This window comes from Chanos chanos, chromosome 3 (genome assembly GCF_902362185.1).
Source record: "Chanos chanos chromosome 3, fChaCha1.1, whole genome shotgun sequence".
Classification (NCBI taxonomy): Eukaryota; Metazoa; Chordata; class Actinopteri; order Gonorynchiformes; family Chanidae; genus Chanos; species Chanos chanos.
The window spans coordinates 45,381,735-45,400,275 of NC_044497.1; the positions used below are offsets into that span (position 1 = coordinate 45,381,735).

Genomic DNA, 18,541 nt, shown 5'->3' on the forward strand with positions numbered 1-18,541 from the left:
TGAGGATGCTATGAAGCTAATACTAATATTAACCTCTCCAAATTCACCTGTTAAAAATTCAGCTGTCATACCATACATTATGGTATGAAAACTGAGCTGAAAAGACTGAAACTTGGTGAACATTTCATTTAAGTCTCTGGCATTCATTTCATGTGTCTATCTGTCTATCTGTGTGTGTGTGTGTGTGTGTGTGTGTGTGTGTGTGTTTGAGTGTCAGTTCTCCAACTTGAGTCATTTACACTCCCTACGTTGTTTATAACCAAAGTCTCACACCCCAAAGGGAACTCAGTGCTGTTCTTCCATGAGAAGTCAGCCTTTGATCCCTAACCCTGATAATATAGATGAACTTGCAGTCTGTTATGTAAAATGAGAAAAAAAGGAGTGGCAATCTTAACACATCCCAAAACAAACTGGTACCCAATCTGAATGATATATGAACAGAAATTGCGTTTGTTTTAGAAATCCTTTTGATTATTCATGTGGGACAAACATCTTTTGCATCAGGTTTGGTACCAAGTCCAAATGACAATTGCCTTTAAGATAAGATATATGCTACATGAACCAGCTGTATGCTTTTGGAGTCTACACAACTGGCTACACTACAGAGTTTTGCAATAAGACTAGAAAGAAGAGTTGAACCTATATTTACTTAGTGCATGTACTGTACATGTCAGCCGTTGCACTTAATTGTCCTTATACGAAAGTTGTCAAATCTCTGTTAGTGATTTGTAAACCCAAAGAAAACATCTGTTGGTGGCATTTATATTCATATGTTTAACTAACCAAGCTATATTACTTTAGATCTCCTATGTAATTGTCAAATACATCATTTTGAACATTCCATTGTGTATTCTTTTTACAAATCAAATGTACAGTCTGATGCTTAGGGAAGTGGTCTGGCTAACTGTTTTTGTCATGAGGGTTTTTAACAGCTTTCTTTGTGCTAGTGTTTCCCAGTATAATACAAAAAGCACAACTGGGCTCGCTTCATGAAAGAATTGTGTGGATTTACTGCCACCTAATGGACAAACCGAAATGTAGTTCTCAGCTGCTCTTACGAGCTACGGTAACGCAGCCTAAGTAAACCAGAGAACCGAGGTTATGAAATCCATAATGTCTTTTGTCTTTTCTTAATGTCTTTTCTTAATGAAAATATAGTGTGTTCTGTTGAAGTGATGACACAGGAGAGCATCTTAAAAACAAATAGGTAAAAATTGCTTTTACAAGCGAAACAGCCATGTGATTGCCTTTGCCTCTGTAAATCTTCTCAGATACATACACCCCAAACCGCAGTATGGCTGTAGGACCCCTTCTAAATGAAGTCCTTCTTATCTGTGTGTCATGTTTCTAACCTGTATATAACATGCAAAAGAATACATCTCATTCATCACTGTTCTTCTTACAATAACACCTGAGAATAACTATTAATTGCTTTGTTCATTTATACATTCATGTATCTCTCCACCTGTCTGTCAATCCAGTCATCTGTCCGTCTACACTATACAGTCATTCACTCATCTACCTGTCTATCAAATTATTCTGCAGCGACCAGCTCAGTGTATGAGCTCAGTTTTTAATCAGCCTAAGGGGTCATAGACAGACTTAAAAAAAATGTAACAATTGCCTTTGTTAAAAATAAATAAATAAATAATTTATTTTAAATTACAGTAAAAAATTTGAACTTCGGCTGGAGCCGGAGCCCCTTCAGTGTGACACCGGAATATGGTCATAGGTACCAGTCGAGCTGGTACGAGCTTCCGGGAAGTAGCTCCGAAGTCCAACAGAAGATGGCTACATTGTCAGTGTGCCAACCTCTGAACGGAGGTTTCAGTTTCGAAAATTGTAAGAGGTAAGAGCTGCATGGCTTTGAAAGTGCTGCTAAATTCATGCGCTTATATGGGCTTTTCGACATTTGGGATGTTTCTCTGAATATGTTTTATAGGTTTTATTTTCAGAAGAGAAACATCGCGAAAAATGAATCTGGGCCTTTTTTGGAATGACTCAGGATATTTCTGACATGCCCGGTTATTAAGTTAATGGTAGCTGACAAAAACTGTTTATTGTCGCAAAAAAGAGATAAAACGTTGAATAAAACCTTTGTGAAGTATCGTAACTTATTTCCACAATTTATACATGTGTTTTAATGTGGTTGTTGGTGGAAAGCTAACAGGCTAACGTTAGCTCATTCACTGTCTTTTGTAAGTTGAGTAATGTTGCCCGCCAGCTTGACATGCCGGCTAATAGTCGTGACAAATATCCAAGTTTTGGATTTAGGTCTAGCGTAAGAAACGCTTTTTGTGCCAGAGTTGTTAATAACTTTTAAGGCCATTTTTGAATTTAGTTAAAGGAATTGGACCTCTTGACCATCTGTCTTCTGTGTTCCTCTCGGTGAACAAAGTTTATCTAAGCGCATTTAATCTGGAAATGACAACAAAACATTCATAAGCTATTAATACAAGTGCATTTTCGCTAAACAAACACGATATCTGAAATAATTATGAAAGAGCATTTCATTCTGACTTGGAAATATAACGAAATATTTAAGCATTCGGCTTTTTGCTTCGTCATTTCAGTTGAGTCATTAAACGTGATTACAAACTACGGCCACTCAGTAGACGGAGAGGCTTGTATAACAGGCTAAAATGCCATTTTTATGAGTTAGCCGTGAAACCAATACATGTTTTGTGTCACAGAAATGCTCTCCTTGAAGCTGAGATCACTAAATTAGGATGCAGTGTTCCCGCGGCTCGGAAAACCGGCACCACCATCTGCGGCGTTGTGTTTAGGGTAAGGGGTTTTAAATCGTACCCACCTTATTTTAACCAGGTTCTGTTTGATTGTTCACCCAGTTCTGGTCTTCTCTTTTGTTAAATGTAATTTCTTAGCGGTGTCTGTCGAAAGTACCGTCCACCTCGGAGTTTCATTACGTTTTTTTGAAACTTTAGTATGTAATTAAAATTGCCATCATTTCATATAACGAGAAATGGCGAGTAGAAATATTTATGTTTGTTTGTTTTTATTTTTATTAACTGATTGGTGATTATCTTTCCAGTAAGTGATGAATCAATCAATGAACAATTAAAATCTCTGTCATTTTACTTTGGATGGTACTTAAATCACAGTAAAGGTAATTTAGTGAAGTCTGAAACGAATGAATTGGGAAGTGTTATAAAATACATACATTTTCTTCAAACTGTCTATTTATTTATTCGTTAGTCAGTTTTGTGCATGTTAAGACAAACTTTACTCAAACTTTTAATTTTTCCCCAACATTTATTTGTTTGTTTGTTTGTTTATTTAGCTTGCTTGCTTTCATTGGCAGCCTCTTTTTTCTGTGAATCTGCACTCCCCAATGATTGTGTGTGTGTGTATATATGTGTATGTGTGTATGTGTATATGTATGTATATATATATATATATATATATATATGTGTGTGTGTGGGTGGGTGTATATGTGTGTGTGTGTATATATATTTTTATATATATATATATATATATATATATATATATATATATATATATATATATATATATATAAAATAATTTAGTTAATGTTCTGTGATATTTTACAGTGTAGTTGTTTTGTATTAGGTCTTTGGGTGTAGGATTTTCACTCTGTGTTTCTTGTTCTCAGGATGGCGTTGTTCTGGGCGCAGACACACGTGCCACAGAAGGAATGGTGGTGGCAGATAAAAACTGCTCAAAGATTCACTACATTTCCTCCAACATTTAGTGAGTGCTGATAGTGATTGATGCTGGTTCAGTGACATGCTTCTACTGACAGTCAAATTCATCAAATCAGCCAGGGGATAAATTTCTTGAGTTTTCTATTATTTATGTAAACTCAGTGGCAGGCAGTAATATTGTTCATGTCTTACTGGAAAACCCTTAAATACGCACAACATGTATAAATGTTTCATGACTGCTCACCATTAACTTTTAACTGTTAAACAGTTCATTAGTGTTTAAAGTTGCTTATTTCACTAAATTACTCCCTCAGTCAGTCCACTGAACAAAAAGTAGCCATTGGATTGGACAGCAGGCAATTTTCTGGCAATGTTGAGTTGGTGTTGTTGTTTTTTTTTTTTGTTTTGTTTTTTTTTATTAGATTAGGTGTTAATGATGAAACAGACCACAAGTTAGACAAAGAGAAAAAGGAACGGTATGTTGATCTAAATAATCTGTTAGTTTTAAGATCTGTCTGTCTCTCTCTCTAGTTGTTGTGGGGCTGGTACAGCTGCAGATACAGAGATGACCACTCAGCTAATTTCCTCTAATCTGGAGCTCCATTTTCTGTCTACGGGCCGCCTGCCCCGTGTAGCCACTGCTAATCGCATGCTTAAGCAGATGCTTTTCAGGTACACACAGTCACAGAGTGAAAAATGCACTATGCCCACACACTGAAAACACAAAAACACACTGAGACAATGTAGATGTTCACATGCAATCAACACACACCAGAAACTGATCTTTTTGGTGTGTTACAAATTTATTCCCCATTACTGTTAGAAAAATACAAAGAAAAATACAAAACCCACCGGTCAGGTAACAATCTGGTTAAATTGGGAACAGCATGAGAAGAGAAAGGTCTCTGGTCTCTGATATCTCTCTCTCTTTCTCTCTCTCACTCACGCTCTCTGTTTGTGTGTTAGGTATCAAGGCTATATCGGAGCAGCATTGGTTCTGGGTGGAGTGGATTGCATGGGCCCTCATCTATACAGCATCTACCCTCACGGCTCCACTGACAAACTGCCCTATGTCACCATGGGTTAGTCTCTCAGTCTCATCTTCCACACTGCTGTCTGTTTGTCTCTGTTTATCTCTGGCCATGAGCTCTCCTTAAAAACAGCACTCCCACAAACACACCACTGCTTCTGCTCAGACACAGGCTCACTCTGTGGCCAAGACAAGTGTCTAACTGACTGAACTTACGTATGAATGTTGGACAGACATGTGTCTTTGTGTTTGTAGCTTAAAATTGAGTGTGTGAAAGGGCTAGAGGATTCATTTAACAGTTTGACTCTGAGCTAGATTTTCTATGTAAACTATGAGAATCATCAAAATGTGGCAGAGACTCTAGGGTGAGTGATGAACATGCTGGAGGTCTTTGTTATTCCAGATATGTCTCTTAGGAGTTCTACATGTAAGCTTTTGCTGAAAAATGCATCTAAAAAGAATTCAAGGATGCACATGTTACATCTTTAAAATTCTGTTATTTGTTGACTTTTCTTGGTCTCATCAGGTTTAGTCGAAATTTGATTGTGGAGCCTTTGAAGTGACTGTACAAAATTCAAGTCTTTGTCATCAGGTTGCATTTACTAGTAAAACTAGTGTTCATTTTTAAACTTTGGGTTCATTTGTACCATTTTGAACCAGCTGTTTTCCGTGAATCTTATAAATAGTTGTACCTTGATTTGCATTTTTTATAATGGCCACTGGAGAGTGCTGTTATGTAAGTAATTTTGTGTGTGTGTGTGTGTGTGTGTTTTAACCTCAATCACACTCGCTCCGCTGCAATAAATAAATGTATTTGCAAGCAGTTAGACCTCTCCTCTAACAGGGAATGTAGATGTGGATGCACATTAGTGAGAAAGTGTTCTGAATGAGGGATAGAGGAAGAAATCAGAACCTGCTCTGAGCTGGGCTCTAGGGAAAGTTCTGTAAAGCAGGCTGAACACTGATGCGGGGCCACCGGTCATTTCCAAGTTGAGGCTTTAAAGAGAAGACCCCAACAGTCATTCATCATTCCCTGTGAGATGTGCATCTGACCTAATTCAGATCTTTCAACACCCACATAACACAAAGGTCAATGTCAGCACTGTGCTACAATCGGCGTCCAGTCTAATATAATCATTTAGATCCAACAGCAGAAAACCTCTGTCCGACCAGTAAAGACCAGAGGTTTAAATGAGCCCATTACACACAGTTTAAATTATGACACATATCAATCAACAATCTTAGTTTGACAGACAAATGTCCGGATTGTCATGACTGTGAAAATGTCATGACTGTGACGGCTATGTAGCTAACAGTTGTTCAAAAGCAGTAACATACCTAGAGTTAAAGGGGAAAGACAGTTGAGATACAGTTCTGTCATTTTATCTTTTCAAACAGTCCAATTTAATTGACACTACAGAGTATGATGCTTGACATGATGTATAGCAATGCCAGCTAAAACATATCACTGTCAAGGTTTGAATGAACAGTTTCATTGTATTTTAACTTGAACCCTTCACACATAGACGTACACTAGTTCAATGTAACAGGCTCTTCTGGACTGGGACATTAATCAACCTGCATCCTCCAGCTCAAGCACAGTAGACAGTTTGGACAAAGAGGAAAAGAATAGCAGTGAATGGAGTGAGATAGACAGTTGGGCTTAAAGAGGAAGTCAGATGAATAGATGGAGAGAAATGCTTTTTGCTGATGTAAAAGACTGGGTTCCGTCGTTATCATATACTAAAACTAAGACAAGCTAATGATTTAGAGACATTTTCGTAAACTGAAATAAAATAATTTACACGAAGAAAATGTCAAACTAAAACTAAACAAAACTAATAATGATTGCTAAAAAAACTCACAAAAATAAATTAAGAAAAGACAAAAAATGAATGTCGTTATTGTTTCAAGACGGCGGACGTTGTATACATTCAAGGCGATGGGTGTCACACTCCCAGAATTCTGTGTAGCTATAGCCGTAAGAAAGTGATATATGTGTCAAGACCTACACTAGGTAACTAATAGAAGTAGGTCTTATTATCAAGTGAAGAAGTCAGATACGTCAGGAAGGAAACATTTGAGTCCTGTATGGGACTATTTCAAATTTCACTGTGAAAGCGGTACAAGAAAATGCAATGTAAACAGTTAACGGCATCTGTGGCGTAGAAATCAAAGGGAAAAATCCAACAAATTTTAAAGTTCACCTCCAGAGTTACCATCGACAGGAATACACATTATTCATGGAAAATGATGTAGCAAGACAGAGTGAGTGACAAACGTAACTATATTGGTGGGGTTGACTGTGAAAACCCATGTTATATTGTTTGCCTGAAGTAAATTGTTGAAATTTTTAATTGTGTTCTTGCCTTTTACATGTATTAACAGGCTTTCAGTCTGAAACAAAAGTATTGCATATGTTTAGTCTTGAAATGTTGATATCTTCAATGATGAGCAGATTATTTTTCACGCTGCATTAATCCTTGACAATTTTTGTACTTAACTAAAATTAGTAAAACTAAAACTGAAATTATAATAAACTAAAATGAAATAGAAATGAGTCCATGAAATAAAAACTAAACTGAAACTAATGAAAACTAAATGGAAATTCAGATTGAATACAAATGTATTATCAAAATAAAAAGGAATTTGAAAATAGAAAACAATTATAACCTTGCTGGGTGTGTGTGTTTAATGCATGAGAGAGTGTATTGTGCTGAGTAATGAACTGTGCTGTGGTGTATGTTTACCCTGTGCAGGATCAGGTTCCCTGGCTGCTATGGCTGTGTTTGAGGATCGCTATAAACCCGACATGGAAGTGAGTAAGACCACTAAACACTCAGATACACACACCACATCCTCTAAACAAACACGCGCGCGCACACACACAGACACGCGGCAACCTCTAAATAAGCATATACATGTTACACAAAACCAGCTGTTCAAGAAACCACATACAACCCCTTAGACAACCTACTCACACAGACCTCTACACACACAAACCTACTCACACAGACCTCTACACACACAAACCTACTCACACAGACCTCTACACACACAAACCTACTCACGCACACCTTTACACACACAAACCTACTCACGCACACCTCTACACACACACACTGTCACACAATCTCTTAGCAAAAATACGAGTACATTTTAAAGATTCACTCAGCACCTCTTAATACTCATATCCACTAAAGGTGTAACGGTTCACCCTATTAATGATTCGGTTTGGACCTTGCTTTTTTTACCCACAGTTCAGTTTGTATCACAGTTTGATTTGAAAGAAAATTGAACCAGCTCAGAAATTTAAAATTTTCTTTCTTTTTAAGTTAAACATGTACAAATTTAACACAAAAGAAGTAATTTAATACAAAAAACATCAAAGTGCCAAAATGCAAATACACCAAAAGACAGAAGACAAATCTTCAGTAGCTTTATTTTAAGATTCTTCTTTTAGAAAATGAGTGTAAGGCTCCTCTCCAACATCAGTATCTTCTGATCAGTATCAGTATCGTTTACTGAGAAACACCAGTATCTTTTAAGGTTCATCAGCAAGAAAATGACTGCAAACACATGGCAACTGCAGAATGTTGACCTGCACCGTCCTTGTCTGGATCAGTGCTCAGCTACTTTGATATAAGAAAAACATATTTCCACTTAGAGAAATCTAGAGATGAAATCTACTGCATTTGTTTATGTGAACCCATGTATGTCAGTATAGCATGTTATTATTTGGCGACGTGTATCAAGACCCTGTATCCGTGTTTAGTAAAGGTTGAGAGTGTTGTGTGTTTGTGTGGTTTGAAAAATGCGGATCTGGTTAGAGCACTGGTTGTGACATGATTTATGGAATCCCCATATGGTATGGAGGACATGAATAATGCATTCACACTGACTCCCATGCTACGCCGTGAGTGAGAGTGTGAGTCCTGAAGGCGTTGGACAACCCTAATGAACCTGGGGAGACAGAGGGAGAAAGATCTGTGGATGAGAATTATGTAACACATCTACCATAGTGCTCGCATTTTTCATGGTTCTAGTGGGTTGGGGGGTCGTTTAAGGGGTGTCTGTGTGTCAGTGTGTTTTAGAGGAGTTTGATAGTGTTATAGAAAGATTTGTGTGTGTTATATTTGTGTGTGTGCAGGTATATGCATTTGAGTGTGAGGTTTACAGGTTGGGTGGAAAGGCCCTGAACTCCCAGTATTCCCACAGCTACTCCACATGCTGATTTATGAGCACGTGTGTGTATGTGTGTGTGTGTGTGTGTGTGTGTGTGGATTTGACTGGGATGCTCAGGGCACCGCAACACAGCCGCACTCATTCATCATACAGGCAGCTATGGATCGCTCCTGAACACACAGAGAGAAGAGAGAGACTGTGTGTGTGCATTTGAGCTTTGGGCTTTGGGCTGTCTGCCTGTGTGATAAATCATCTTTTAAGGGCACAGTCGTTGCATATGAACCCCCCCAACCCCCCATCCACCCAGCTCACGTACGCATACTTTGACTCAGTCCCAGTCTTGATGGTGCGTGCATGCACGTGGGTTTATGGAGGTCTCAGAGTAAAAGAGCAATACTGACGAGTGACGATGTTAATAATAACGACGATGAGAGGATTAATGATGATTGCTTTATTGGACCGGTCAGGAGGAAGAGGCCAAGCAGCTGGTGCGTGACGCCATAGCCGCAGGAATCTTCAGCGACCTGGGCTCTGGCAGCAACATTGACCTGTGTGTCATCACCAAGGGCAAAGTGGACTACATGAGACCATATGACCAGGCCAACAAGAAGGGCATCAGGTGAGAGAGAGAGAGAGAGAGAAGGCTGTGTGAAATACTTGAGCCTGTACAACCAGGCCAACAAGAGGGGCATTAGGTGAGAGCATGAGTAGGAGAGAGTGCGAAAGAAATCGTCTGTGGATAAAAGACTAGGTGTGTGTATGTGTGTAGAATGCTTGAGACCACAAGGCCAGCAAGAAGGACGCAGGTAAGAGAAAGAGAGGGTGCATGTGTGTGTGCCTGAGAACACACGTCCTGGCCAAAAAAAGGACATCAGATGAGAGTGTGTTTACACGTGAGCAAGTAAGAGATGTATGGGAGATGTAAAGCACGTATCCACTAAAGCAGAGTTTATTACAGAGCATGTTTGTTTTGAGCCCACAACATCAGGTTCTGTGGTTACGGCACACTAATCTCCTATTTGTGATTTTAGCATGGACTCACTCGTTTACTCCATACTGTAAGAAATGGAATGACCCTTTCTATGTGTGCATGGGAGAGCAAAGTTATGCTGATTTTATTTTTAATCCTATTTGCCTGGGTGCTTGATGTGTGTGTGTATGTGTGGAGCTGATTTTCTGCTTTGCCTGTTATATTTAAAGAGTACCTGAACTTCAAGCACTGCCTGCGTGAGTATGATGATGATTATGTGTGTGGCTGAGGTGGTTTAGATAAGTTAGCATTAATTTGTGTGATGCCTGTTTTTCCACTCTAACTCTTAACAAAAGAGTCTGTTTGTGTGTTCTTTCTCACACGCGTTCACGCATGCATGCTGATGACTGGTTTGTGTAATTGTACTAATATTGTTTGATTCTGTTGGAACTGCTTCATTGTTAGAGTCTAAACTGCACCAGGAGGGCATTAGCCACTGTACTCAAATCTGTTAAAAACCTGTTTCTCTCACACCCACACACACTTTGTTTTGTTCTCTTGGCCAACAGAACCGGAGATTACAAATACAAGCGTGGAACCACGGGTGTTCTCACAAAGACCGTAGTCCCATTTGACCTGGACGTGGTGGAGGAGACAGTCCAGACAATGGACACTTCCTGAAGTTCCCATAACCTTTTCCACATTCTGGCTCCTTAAATCTCCTCTATGGAGTTCCATATATGTTTGTCAATTTGTTGGGGTTTTTTTTTTTTTTCCAGTGTTTACAATAAAAATGTTGTGAATAGAGAATCTGTGTCCTGAGTGAAACCTGTGAATCTGTGACCTCAACAAAAACATATTTCAGTAGGTGAATCACATACCGGGAATTGACCTGTTCAAATAAAGTTTCCCTCTTTTTTTTAATCTTTTTACCATCATAGACAGATATTTGGTCCATTCCATTAGCTGTGATTAGAGTTTTCACATGTTACCAACTAAGGGCTGTATAGCCTACATTAGCCTCTTATTCTCATATTGATTCCAGCTATGCCGAAGTTAATGCTGGCATATTCAAACTCAGCTTTCATGGCCAGTGGAATGCATCAACCAACCACCTACTGTTATTCATAGAAGAGAACACAATGATGAAAGTTTGGTGAATCTTTTTTTCAATTCCATGCTTGTTACCCATATTGTAAAGGACTCTGAAGTGTGTGGTGTTGTGGCTGAAGACACATTTTGTCAGTGTGTAGGCAAAGCAAACAGTACAAGATCACACTGTCCCATTCAACGCCAGAGGTATCTGATAGTTGAAAACATTTTTATTTCAGTTCAATGTAATCTACACAAAAGGAAACACTACAACTGGGCTTCCACTGCACAAAATGATTGCGGAACCCCAAAAATATCATTTAAAAAAAAATCATGACAGGGTGTTCTTTTGCCATGTAAATTTGATTTCATGTCAAAGTAACACATCTGATATGATGGCAGTGATCCCTGTTGCCCCAGTGCTGCAATGCAGTGTTGATGGGAAGACAAAATTATTAAAATTTTCATCACTCTTATTCAGTCATATCTAATCTATTAATATCAACAGAAATGAAAATTCTGATAGCATAGTATAACTATCTGCTTCACTGCCTTTGTTTTAAGTTTTTTTTTCCCCCAGAAATAGTTACTTGTTGCAAATATATATGCAGCTACTTTAAACTAAGTTTGTGTTATAAATGTCATAACGTAACATCTTTGGAATCTGTCCTTGAATTTGATGCGGGGGATAAAAAGCACATAAGCAGGATGATTTACAGAAGCCAAAAAACACAAAATCCTTATCACACCATAGCTCACTGTAAACTGCTACAGAACTGTGAGGAAGGAGAAAGACTCAGTCCAAAGGCTAGTAACACTGTAATATTAGTAGTCTACTGCAGTTCAGACATTTCATGATGCAGCTCTTCTGTCTAAACAAAGGTTATTATTGAGTAATACTCCCTGTTCTTCCAGAACTTTCTGAGTCACTTTTGCATTAATTTTTATTTATTGTGTTTGTCTTCTCTTGAGACCACTTCACCTGCATATATATTTTGTAAATAAAACCAATGCAAACTGTTTGATGCACCCATGAAAAAAAACTGTTTCCATGGAATCCCAGAGAGCTTTTAATGGTTTATAGGGTATAGAAATGCCATAGTGGCATGTCCATCCCAAATTCACCGCTTAAGGTACAAACTAAGAGCACATTCATGATATTTACACCAGTAGAAAAGACAAAAGATATGATAAACAGGTAGAAAACAACTCTGCTTACACAGAGTTCAAAGTAAAACGTATCAACAGGAAAATTAAGCAGAATAGCGAGAAACCACTCAGGAGAGTGAAAAAAAAAAGGTTTGAACCATTGTGATAACCATGCCACATAAAATAAGAAGGTTTGGAATGGAACCCCCAAAAATTGCCCTCTAGACCTTAGAGAGAATATTGATATCATCATTCAACCAAAGGGGGCGCTCTTTCTTCAATCAGAGATCAGAGGGGTATGACTCCTCCTCCTCCTTCTGAGCAAGGCATAGTTAATGACATCATTGTTCTTGTCCCTTTGTATGATTGGAGACATCAGTGGACCATTTCCTTTGTGAGTACTATACAACCAACAAAATGACCAATCTCAAAAACATTCTGTCCACTCCAACTAGAGGAGAAAATACCATTAGGTCTGGTGTTTCTCTCTCTTCTCTTTCGCCCTCTCTAGATTCAGTGAGAGGTAAAGTTGTGTTTTGTGGAGATGGAGACATGTTAATCTTTCAAGTTCTGGATGTCCAGTTGTGCATCTGTCGGGCGATCTGCAGCACATAGCTCATGTCTGGCCTCTGGTCTGGGTCTGGGTTAATACACATGCTCACCAGGTCCCTCAGCTACAACAGAGAGAGAAAGAGATATTACAGTGGGATAGTTATCATGCACACACACACACAATGAGAAGAACTTCAGGAAGGCAGTCAACAAACACACTCAAGGAAATACTCCAATGAGAGAGACTAGTGCACATGCACACACACACACACACACACACACACACGTCTCATCAAAATGAGTTCATATATAGTTTAAGCTATGGAAGGTTTGATATGAGACTTTATGTTGGAACTGAAAGACAGACCCTTGTCAGTTAAAACCAGTGCTGACATGCTGGACAGACTAATATAAACTACAGAAAAACCTGAATTCTTAGTTTCCTTTCCAGACTTTTCATCATTAGATCTGACATTTCTAGTGTATTTTCATGACTATGTTCATTTTTGATGTGATGAGGCTTTTGTGTGTGTGTGTGTGTGTGTGTGTGTGTGTGTGTGTGTGTGAGTAAATGGTCTGCTCTTCTTATCTGTCTGTCAGTCCCAGCAGGTGATTCATGTGTACACGTGTCATTAAAACAGACTGCCAACATGAGCAGCGCCAGTCTTGACCTTTACAAAGCACGCTGGGCCGTCACCCTCCTCCCGAAAAACATGCCAGAGAGAGAGGAAGCAGAAAATGACAGAGAGAAAGATAAAGAGCAAAAATGACGGAAAGAGAGGGCAAAGAAGAGCAGAAAAATGACAGAGACAGAGAGAGGGGTTGAAAAGGAGAGGTTGTACTGGAGCAGGGTTAAATGGGCTGTGATGTTTTAGGGAAGCCTCATTTAGTCTGGCATGTCAGCTAGTGTGTGATACTGTGACAGTGAGTCTGAGTGTGTGTGTGTGTGTGTGTGTGTGTATGTGTAGCCACAGCAGAGCAGAGCAGCTTCACTCTCTGACAGATAATGGAAGGCAAGGACCATCATCCCCATTCACACCATTTACCTGGACTGGTCCCACACAGAAAAATCACAAATTCAGACCTCATTCTCATTCTCTCTCAAACATACACACATAATATCATCACTCACAGCCGACTCTTATTCATTCATTTCATTCTCTCTCTATGTTCTGTCATGGGCCTTTCTCTATCTATAAGAGCTTTACCTTACTGTAGGTATTAGTTTTACATTCATGTATTTGTTCTACGATCTTGAAGCAGACCATTTCATATAAGACCATTTAATCGTTCTATAGGACCATGACTGTGCTTATGTGTGTGGTACCTTCTGTGAGTAGTGATCAGGAGACAGAGGAGGATAGTCACACTGTTCGATCTTCTGACAGAGAGACAGCAAGTTCATCTTATCCCCATAAAAGGGACTGTGGAGTGCTGCCATCTGGAAAGAGGAGAGGGAATCATGACATACTAAACAACAACAGAACTGCTTTCCATCTTGTCATAGAGCTTAAAACAATGCACTACATTACATGCTATTACATCACCATGGTATGTACAATAAAACAGGGACACTGGGCACGGGGAGAAGAGATTCACTAATTATTACATTGTATCACCAAACAGACATTCTGGTTGCAAAGTAGGGAGGAGCAACAAACATGGCATCATTATTATTTATTATTTTTATTATTATTTAATGCGTGTGCACAACTGAAGCTGACACTGACCTGGTAGTCCACTTCAACTCTAAATAAGGAACTGAGTCTAAATTTTATCTAACCCTTAACCTTCAGCTGTAGCCTTACCTTATTTGCCTGGTGTGTGTGTCAGAGAGAGCAAGGAGCTGTGTGTGTGTGTGTGTGTGTGTGTGTGTGTATTTGCTTACCTCATAGAGTAAACAGCCCAGTGACCAGATGTCTGATTTGAAGTTGTAGCCATTTTCATGAAGCCTCTCTGGTGACATGTAATATGGGGTTCCCACTGAAAGTCAGAGAGAAAGAGGACACACTTTAATAAACTAACACTTTTATTTAGTTATTGTTAATTGTTATTTATTTATTGTTAATAACACTTTCAGAGTGCTGGATAAGGGTCTAGAAATGTCCTCCTCATACAGATTAAAGAGTACACTCTAAATGCAAAACAGCATTGGTGAATACTGCACAGAAAAACCTACAGGGGGTAGTATAACAGCAACAGTACCTTCAGACATTGTAAAGCCTCAGCACAGAAGAAATATGACAACCATGTTGTCATTAAAGATTATACCAGATGTTTACAGCTTAGACCAGTGAGTTCATAAATCTTGTTGAAATTTTTACTCTACCAACCATTACATGTCTGCAATTGGCTGAGGAATGTATACACCTGTTTGACAGGTAGGAACCAGCCTCTGATTAGGTCAAAACACAGATGGATTTCAGCCATGAAGGACCAGACCTGAGCAACCCTGGATTAGGGTGAGCACAAAATCCTGCAGGCGGCAGCATTATGCCTGGCAAGATTCAGTCTGTTGTATAACTCCTGCATCTGAGATGATCACCTCAAATCTCTGTTGTGTTACACTGTCTGACTGTGGCTGAGATTCCGAGGCAATGCTTTCTTGCATGGGTGCACTGGTCAGGGCCTCTGTCCCTTGCACTGCTTGCCTATGTAGCTGGTGGTATCACTACACAAAATCCAAGTGTGTTACATAGCTAAACAACACTGCACGGCTCATTTTGTGTGAGAAGTGTCATTTTCCTTAAAGAGGAAGTGCGTGCTAACCTCACTAACCTTGAGAAGCGTGTGCTAACCTCATGGGCAAATGCATATTTACATTGGACGAAAATAGAGAACCATTAAAAACACACACACACACACACACACACACATACACATACACACACATACACACAGTGCGCACTGACTGAAAAAAGAGATGGTCTTGTTTCTCAAGAACACTATTCTTTTTTTTCTTTGTCTAAAAAATTCTTTCCTTTTCATAAGCATAACCAGTCAAAACCTCAGTTAAAACAGATCAAAACAGAAATCAAAGCTTTTAATGAGGATGTAATATAGCTGATGTAGAGTGAATTGTAACTGTTGAGGGGTTTTTTCCACTTCTAGTACACATGCATGTGCACACACACACACACACACACACAGCACCTGTGAATAAATTTGCATGAATTTTCTTCCATGTCTGTGTTCCTTTGAGCCAGGGGACATGTGGGGTCATGACCTTTGCAAGCCGTTGCCAAGGTAACAGGCAGACTGTGCCGTACTGGTATCGTGCTGTGCCTCTGAGATATGTAGTGCCTGTTAGTGTGGTTAGTGTGTGTGTGTGTGTGTGTGTGTGTGTGTGTGTGAGATACCTAGAGAGTGTGCAGCTGTGGTTTTGGAGCTGAAGAAGCGGCCCAGTCCCAGGTCTCCCAGTTTAACCTCTCCTGTGGCTGTGATGAACACGTTTGCTGGTTTGATATCTGTCACACAAAAGAGAAAAGAAATGCTGTGTTTATTATAGATCTCTCTCTACTTCAGTCCATCTATGCCTCGCTATCTATCTCTTTTCTCATCGCTCTCTGTCTCTCCTTCTCTCTGTCTTCTCTATCACTGAGATACACATCTCCAACACAGGGTCTATCCTGACTAACTCTGCCATGGAAAATTACAGCTAAAAAAAGTCGATTTTAGGAGTTCCCCAGTGAGTCACTAAGCTTCTCTGGAACTACTTCTCCTTATTAACCAGAAATCTCTAACCCTGTGACCCCACATTCCCAGACCGGTGAAAAGTTCCTTGAACTAACATGAATTTCCTTCTGGAACTCAGATGTATCACATCTCTCTATAAAATAGTGTTATCATCAAATGAGACACTTCCTCCCATTCACTTCTCATTCTGCATTGCCATCTCTCTGTCAGAGTTTTGATTAACAATGTTTATTGTTACACGCAACAAGTACAAACAGCAAGACTGACACACACACCTCAGCACACGCACAAATATCAGGTCAAGAGACAGAGACAGAAAGAGGAGAGTAGGACAGTGAGATAGAGAAGTAGATGGGGGGGGGGGTGTGATGGAGGGGGAGAGAGGTAAAGAGAGGAGGGGAAAAAAAGAGTAAAGAGGTGGAGAGGTGGAGCTGTACCTCTGTGCATGACTCTGCGGGAGTGCATGTGCTCCACCGCACTGCAAAGCTGGACAAAATACTTCCAGATAGATCTCTCAGGAATCAGCCTGCCTTTCTTCTTGAAATACTGTAATCACAAACGTACACACACACACACACATGCACGCATGCACACACGCATGCGCGCACACGCACACACACACACACACACACACACACAGAGACACACACAGAAACACACTGTAGATGATCATCAAAATCAACATGTTTATTTGACCATTAACTCCCTCCAGTGTGTATGTTTGTGTTTAACTATAGATCAATAGAAGAACAGCTTATCAAGCAGCAATTTCCCTATGCAAACAACGGTAATTATTAGTACTTTTCCCAAACAGCTACAGTCTCTACTCCATGCTCCAAAACAATCAGTGCATGCATTCATATTAATACAGTTCAGGTCAGTTTCATTAGCTCTTTACAGTAGACATTGTTTTTAGGTTTATGGAATCCTATGGCTGAGGACCCTAGTGTACCTCAGGCCACGGTGGCCAAAGGTGAATCTCCCATATGCTTTATATAAAGTCCAACCCATTAGAGAGGAACACAGACTTGAAAGGTAGACCCCATCCTACTCTAGCTGTTGCCAGGTGTTTAAATAGTTAAAATAATGAATTAATGTTAGGGAAGTAAGGAACTGAGGGAGTGAATGAAAAGACAGGATATGAGTTCCTCTAGGAATTACACACCCCTCTAAATGTAATACACTTTTCCTCAGTCCACATGAGTTAAGCTAGCACACTTCCTCTGCAAGAAGCCAACCAATCACCTTTTTTTTCAGACTGCAAGTTAGGTTGTATCCCCAGACAATGCCATGCATTTGGAAGAGAGCACTATTTGTGGGAGTACACAGATGCCTGACAATCCATGACTATTGCTAAGTCAGAATAGGTAAGGGACTCTAACCAACTCAACTCTACAGGGCAAACACATTACAACACAATGACGCATAGTGTTCTTGTAGGCTCAAGACATAGTGTGACAGGGTGATACAGGTACAAATGCAAGAATTTGAGGTGTAGAACACACATCTGTACTATTTAGCATATGTAGCACTTTTTGGCTTTTCAATGTACTTTTATTAATATTTTGTGTTCAGCCAAACCAAATGTTTTTGACTATCATTTGTATAGGAGTGAAAAAAAATGAGGTTGTGAATTTTTTAGCAAATAGACTGGTTATTTTTTTTTAAAAATTAAGCACAGCGTAAGTCGTGTGGAAGGAGACAACTTTTGAAAGTTTTCAAAGACAGTGCCAAATGAAGAGATGAAGTGGAGGATAAGAAACCGTGAAGGACAAAATGAAGCACTACAAGGACAGGTAGAGAGAGAGAGAGAGAGAGAGAGCACTGACACCCTGACAGTTTTTAAACATGTCAAACAGACTGTACTCCTTTTTAACCTCTCTCTCTCTCTTTCTGTCTCTCTCCATCTTCACTCTCTTGCTCTCTCTAAGACAGACACACAACATCACCCTGACCACACCACATGCCACCCCCACCCCCACACCCCCCCTCGGTTTGTCAGGCAGTGTCACCTGGTAAACCCATGCTGCTGGTAAGGCTGTGAGGGGAATGTGGGGTTACTATGCTTTATCATGTGAGTCCAGCGTTGACTTACCTGTATCATCTGAGAAAGGTCACCAGCATCGGCCAGCTCCAAAACGATGTTCAGTTCGTTATCCTCGATGAAGGAGTCCAGGTACT

The 18,541-nt window shown here is 39.7% G+C and overlaps 2 protein-coding genes across 2 annotated transcripts in view; one reads left to right on the forward strand and one right to left on the reverse strand.

Moving 5' to 3' along the window:
• The first annotated feature begins 1,776 nt into the window (after positions 1–1,776).
• On the forward strand, positions 1,777–10,655 carry psmb7 (proteasome 20S subunit beta 7). The gene is made up of 8 exons (XM_030767412.1): positions 1,777–1,849; positions 2,694–2,787; positions 3,635–3,732; positions 4,218–4,358; positions 4,653–4,768; positions 7,476–7,534; positions 9,369–9,520; positions 10,441–10,655. Exons 1-8 carry the CDS (start codon positions 1,788–1,790, stop codon positions 10,550–10,552), a joined length of 834 nt encoding a protein of 277 aa, XP_030623272.1. The 5' UTR covers positions 1,777–1,787; the 3' UTR covers positions 10,553–10,655.
• Positions 10,656–12,624: 1,969 nt separating this feature from the next.
• Positions 12,625–18,541, reverse strand: part of nek6 (NIMA-related kinase 6) — an 11,106-nt gene continuing 5,189 nt past the window's right edge. The window contains exons 4-9 of the mRNA XM_030767939.1: positions 18,456–18,541; positions 16,798–16,906; positions 16,024–16,131; positions 14,553–14,647; positions 13,992–14,105; positions 12,625–12,786 (exon numbers count right to left, since the gene is read on the reverse strand). The exon at positions 18,456–18,541 is cut by the window's right edge and continues 25 nt beyond it. Of these exons, the coding sequence (XP_030623799.1) occupies positions 12,676–12,786; positions 13,992–14,105; positions 14,553–14,647; positions 16,024–16,131; positions 16,798–16,906; positions 18,456–18,541 (623 nt within the window). The 3' untranslated portion in view covers positions 12,625–12,675. The remainder of the gene's footprint in view (positions 12,787–13,991; positions 14,106–14,552; positions 14,648–16,023; positions 16,132–16,797; positions 16,907–18,455) is intronic.

Coding starts and splice junctions, on each gene's coding strand:
- psmb7 (XM_030767412.1), top strand. CDS start 1,788: ATGGCTACATTGTCAGTGTGCCAACCTCTGAACGGAGGTTTCAGTTTC. Junction 2,788..3,634: donor TCTGCGGCGTTGTGTTTAGG/GTAAGGGGTTTT, acceptor TCTTGTTCTCAG/GATGGCGTTGTTCTGGGCGC. Junction 4,359..4,652: donor CTTAAGCAGATGCTTTTCAG/GTACACACAGTC, acceptor TTTGTGTGTTAG/GTATCAAGGCTATATCGGAG.